The sequence below is a fragment of the Castanea sativa genome, chromosome 9 (genome assembly GCF_040712315.1).
Source record: "Castanea sativa cultivar Marrone di Chiusa Pesio chromosome 9, ASM4071231v1".
In the NCBI taxonomy this organism is placed as follows: domain Eukaryota; kingdom Viridiplantae; phylum Streptophyta; class Magnoliopsida; order Fagales; family Fagaceae; genus Castanea; species Castanea sativa.
Genome location: NC_134021.1, coordinates 2,966,527 through 2,972,146, shown reverse-complemented (window position 1 = coordinate 2,972,146; position 5,620 = coordinate 2,966,527). Strand labels below are relative to the sequence as shown.

General features: G+C 37.1%; 1 protein-coding gene across 1 annotated transcript; it reads right to left on the bottom strand.

Annotated features, from left to right (window-relative positions):
* Window positions 1-1,482: 1,482 nt before the first annotated feature.
* On the bottom strand, window positions 1,483-3,229 carry LOC142610480 (uncharacterized). Its single transcript, XM_075782292.1, has 2 exons — window positions 2,482-3,229; window positions 1,483-2,357 (listed from the first exon to the last, which is right to left on the bottom strand). The coding sequence occupies exons 1-2, from the start codon at window positions 3,227-3,229 to the stop codon at window positions 1,483-1,485; spliced, it is 1,623 nt and encodes a 540-aa protein (XP_075638407.1).
* Window positions 3,230-5,620: the final 2,391 nt, after the last annotated feature.

Genomic DNA, 5,620 nt, shown 5'->3' with positions numbered 1-5,620 from the left:
TTACATTAAACTAGTTTAATGGAATGCACCATTAATGTAATGCACCATGACGTCTATGTGCATTGGGGCTACCTGTCAGTTAGTCATATAAGACTATTAGTCAGTTAGTCATATAAGACTATTTTCCACCTTGACCGCTTGACGTGATGTAGCGAGCAGTGACGAACTTGACCGGTAAAAATATAAATTACGAGTTAATTGAGTCTTTGTTGAGGATTTTTTTTTTTTCTCTAATTATTTAAAGCAATATTAGATACACAAAATTTTTTTTTTTTTTTTTTAAGCAATATTAGAAAATCTTCTTCCACACTTTTCCATTCTCTTCCCCCACTTCACTGCACTTATCTATATAAAACCAAAACTTCTGAAACTCTCACAATTTTCCACCTCACCACCATTTTCTTTTTCTTTTTATTTTAGGTTTTATATCTTATATATTTATTATTTTCTTCAACGTGTAATTATCTTATCAAATGTTACAATAGTTTAGTTTAAGTAAAACTCTATTAGATATATGTTTTAATATTTAATTTATATATCTATGTTGATAAAAGAAAAGGCTTAATTAATGTTATCTTTATCTTCAACGTTGAGGTTGAGGTTGATTTGTGCTTGAACTCTGCATTGTAATTGTATAAAACATCAATACTTATCCGCCACTTTCATCCCTATATAAAACCTAACTCCTCTTCTCCAAGTTAGTAAGAAGAATACCCTAGCCATCAGGGACGGAGCCAGACTTTAGACTTAGGGGGGCAAAAAATACGTTAAAAAAATTTCTTGACTTGTAACTAAATGAGATTATCTTATAAAATTAATGTTTCCATTACTTCATTCTGTTATATATTTAATTGATTTTCAAATGTTTCTTCAATTTCAAACCTTATAGCTCTACTGATTGAGATTTTTTTTTTTTTTTTAAATGTAAACAAAGAGAATATAAGAAAAGCTCATACCTCAAACGTTTTTCAATTAAAAAAAAAAAAAAAAAAAAAAAACCTCAAACGTTTCAACTTTCAAGTTAAACCAATTTAATTAGTTAAATATTAGAAGTATTTCCTTAAAATTTAATAGCCACACTCGTAGCCCACTAACTTAGCAAGTCAAATAGTTGTATTCCCTTAAAAATTAATAGCCACACGTAGTTCTCTTAGTAACAAACTCAATATTTTTGAGTGAGCGGGAGTAGTCTAAGTACAAAGCCTTCGTCTCTCTCAAATAAACATTCTAAATAGAGTAGAGTGAGTGACTTTCTAAATATTACTGGTAAATATTTTTGAGCTGCCTCCTCATTTCTCAAGAACAACACAGAACGGGATGCTAAAGAGATTTTTATTTTTATTTTTTATTTTTATATATATCTTATAGTTCAAGGATTTGTTACTTGTTTTTGAGGAATTTGTTTGTTTGTCTATGGAGAGGCCTTTTTTTTTTTTGGTAAAACAAAGAAAAGACTTAGTGCCAGGTAATGTGCAGAAAGGACTAGGTTGCCATCTTTGCTAGCTGCTGAACTTCTTGAAATATAGGTGCTGGGGCTACTTTGATATATAGGCTTTGAAACATTCTCTTTTGTATTCGGATGTCTTCTAGGAGGATCTCCGCTTCCTTGTTGTTTGTATTTGTAGTTTTCACCTCCTTTGCTAATTTTACTGAGCTCACAAGTAAGATGGCTTTTCTATATCCTTCCTTCCACGTGGTGTAGAGAGCTTCTCGAATAGTTAAAAGATTGCTGGTCTTCTTGTTCCTCACGTACCATGAGAAGCATCCTTTCTTGACGGACTGTCCTAAGCGATCTTTAATCACAAAGGCTCCTCCATCCCAATTTACTTTACCACAATGGTTTATGTTTCCTATGATGATTAGAGTCTGCCATTCCATACAGTTTGAAAAGGATTTGTAATGTCTTTCTTCAAGAGGTGTGAAGTGACGTTGCTCTTGAGCTATCGTTGCTTGCATCCATTCATACTTTAATCTTTGGACTGAATGCACAGCTTGATGGATGTCTGGCTCTTGGTTTTCAAAAATGGCTCTGTTTCTAGTCTTCCATATTGTCCAAAGAATCGCCCCTTGTTCAGTCAGGATCTCTAATTCCTCATAATTTTTTATATCACAGTTTACAATTTGAGATTCCAACCAGCTGACCAAATCTGTTGTGTTAGTTAAGTGAGTTCTAAGCCCTTGCGCAGCTCTGAACCATACAGCTCTAGCAAAATGGCATGATATAAACAGGTAGTCTAGAGTTTTCCTGGTGTTCACCACAGACCGCACAAGACTCATCCATGATGATTTGCTTCTTGAATAATTCAGTTCTTGTTGGAAGCCCACGATGGAGGATTTTCCACATGAATGTAGACACCCTAGCAGGAATCCCTAGTTTCCATAGATTAATCCAGCACTTTTTACTTGTATGATGGTTACAATTAGCACTTTCTTGATTTTTGGCCGTTAACATTTTGTAGCCTTGTTTCACTTGGTATTCACCTCTGCCAGAGAAGGGCCAAATTACCTTATCATTGTGTCCAAATTTGGAGAAGGTCGTGCTTAGGATGGCTTCAGCTTCAGGCCTATTGTAAACTGTGTTTATCAATTCTCTGTTCCAATTCCCTGAAGTTGGATCCATAAGATCTTTGACTGTACCATGCTGAATTTTTGGGTGTTTTAGGCTGTCTTCGTGTCTTGGCCTGTACCAGAGGGGGTCTTGAAGTCTAATATTGTCCCCACTCCCCACTTGCCACTTTGCTTGGCCTAGAGAGGAATTCTTTGCTTGCCATATATTTTTCCATATCTTGCTGGAATTTCTAGGGCCTTGCTCAATATCCCATATATGGTTGGTCTTAGGATAATACTTGCTTTTTAAAATTTTGGATCGTAGCGATTGTGGATTTTGTCCTACCCTCCAGAATTGTTTTGCTACTAATGCTTTATTGAAAATCTCTGTTTTTCTGATACCAAGGCCCCCATTGCTTCTTGTTTGACAATTTTTTTCCCAAGCAACTGTATGAATCTTTCTCCTTTCAATGTTGTCACCCCACCAAAAATCTCTCATTAATTTATCAATTCGGTTGCATGTTTCTTTTGGAAGGAGATGGACGGACATTGCATATATGGGCATAGCTTGCATGACTGATTTGATTAAAGTGAGTTTACCTGCCCGAGATAGTAATTTTCCTTTCCAACTCTGCAGTTTGCTTTGAATCCGGTCGATGATTTGATTTCCTAATACTTTCATTTTGGTACATAGGTCAATGGGAATCCCCAGATATTTTCCAATCTTATTTTTTATCTAAATCTTGAACTTATTTTGCAGGTCTTCCTTTTCTTCAGATTTGCAATTTGGACTGACAATCATGGTAGATTTATCATCATTTATTTTTTGTCCAGACATTTGACAAAAGCTCTCAAAGCTTTTTTTAAACGGTCTGGAGTTTGTTTGTTTAGTTTCAAGAATAATAGGATATCATCAGCGAAAAATAAATGTGATATAGACATTTCTCCTTTTCTTAGAGCAATTCCATGTATGTGTCCTTTTTCCTCTATATCCAAAAGCATGCAAGATAGGACATTTGCACAAAGAATAAAGAGATAAGGGGATAGCGGATCACCTTATCTGATGCCTCTTGTAGGCTTGAAGTTTTATATTGGTGCTCCATTAATTAGGATACTGTAAGTTACTATGCTTACACATTGCATGATTGAATTTATCCATAGTTGACTGAATCCTATCTTTTGGAGCACAACTTCCAAGAAGTTCCAACTCAGGCGATTGTAAGCTTTACTTAAATCTACTTTTATAGCTGCAAATTGAGCTCAACCTTTGTTCTTGGCTTTTATTGTATGAAGTAACTCATGCACTATGATGAGATTGTCTTAAATGAGACGCCCCTTGATGAAAGCATTTTGGTATGGCATGATGATATCTTCCATAATAGGTTTTAATCTATTTGCTAGGACTTTGGAGGCTACTTTGTAGGCAACGTTGCACAAACTAATTGGTCTAAAGTCCCCAACCATTTCTGGACTTTGGCACTTTGGGATCAGGGTAATGAAAGTGTTATTTATTTCCTTAACTAAAGTGGAGAGGCCATTAACTAAAGTGGTGGACTTTTTTTTTCTTTTTTTTTTTAAATTATTTTGATTGGGTTGTAGGGCCAATTTGTAAATTGTTTGAGAGAGGGGGGCCAAGAGTAATTATCTTGGACCTATATGTTTAAAAAATTCAGAATATATATACTATTGTGATTTTTTTTTTAAATCTAGGGGGGGCCACGGCCCCCTAGTCAATGAAAAACTCCGTCCCTACTAGCCATGCAGCCGCAACCACAGCCACATGTCGTGAGAATTCTCAATCCACAGCCATGGCCATGGCCAACACTTCAGCCATATCTTGGTGGAATATCATTGCGGGCCGCATTGTGAATTACTGCCTTAAACAGAAAAGACAACAGCAACGTCAGATGCTCTCCTTCGACATATTCATTATGGCATTTTTTTTTTTAAAGATGCTTAAGCTTGAGCCATCATCACCTTTCTCTAAAATTTTTTCTTTGGAAAGTTTTGTTCTTTTTTGTCTATTGAAATTTTTTTCATGTACTTTTTTCTTTTTCTTATATTTCTCTTTTGAATAGTCATATTTTTTTTTGAATTGTTTCTGTAGGGAGTGAAGGGACCCAAGCAAGCATTTGGGCTTTTGGGCTCTAACAAGGAGGGCCAATCTGTTCTTAATTAAAAGCCTGTTAATACTGCAAATCGGCCCATACGCCGAGGGTCCGAGGATACATCCGAGGGTGAGTTTCTCCTCGGATAGACCCAGAAGGACTCGGAGATTCGCTAGAATGATCAAGATAGAGTTCCAGAAAGACTGATGGTTAAAGGGGGGATCCCTGTACCCTCTAGAGGCACCGGTGTTAGAGAAATATCTTAGGAAAAGGCTGCTACCTCCACATTAAAGACCCTGCACCCACCTCCCAGGCCGCATTAATGGGGAAGTGACCCCTGAACAGTAGAATTGAACCTTCTGGTTACTATTTAAAACACTTGAAGAAGGTGGTGTCAGAGGGGGAAGGAAAGATTTGGGCAACACGTGGATAAAGCACCAAGAGAAGAAGTATTTAAAGGGGGTAGAGGCCAATGAAGGGAGGGATCAATCGGTTACCAAGAAAGAAACTAAGAATTGTAATCTTCAAGAAAGAAAGAGAAATAATACAGAAATTGTCCTCGGCTTATGTCCGAGGAAGCTCCTTTGCAATAATCATTTACTATTCGCCAGTATTTTTACATCTTAGCCGGGTTATTAAGTTTCCAGTATCTCTAAACTAGATTTCATACCCACACTCTACAAATTTCATTGTTTAAGGATCATTAAGCCTGAGCCCACAGTTGTCTTTGGGTCCCGGTGCAATCGTGCACTTACAATTGGCGCCGTCTGTGGGGATCTACTCTTGAAGGAGCTGGGATACTATGGCAGGCTTAGGCTCACACCATGCAGAGTCGTAAGGATCACAACCTGAAGATCTTTTCGAGCGTCTTGAGCGTCGGAGGGATCGAGAGGGAAGCGTTCATACTGAATACCCCAGAGCGAGCCATACTCATAGCGGAGGTAGCACCACCCATGAGGATGGTG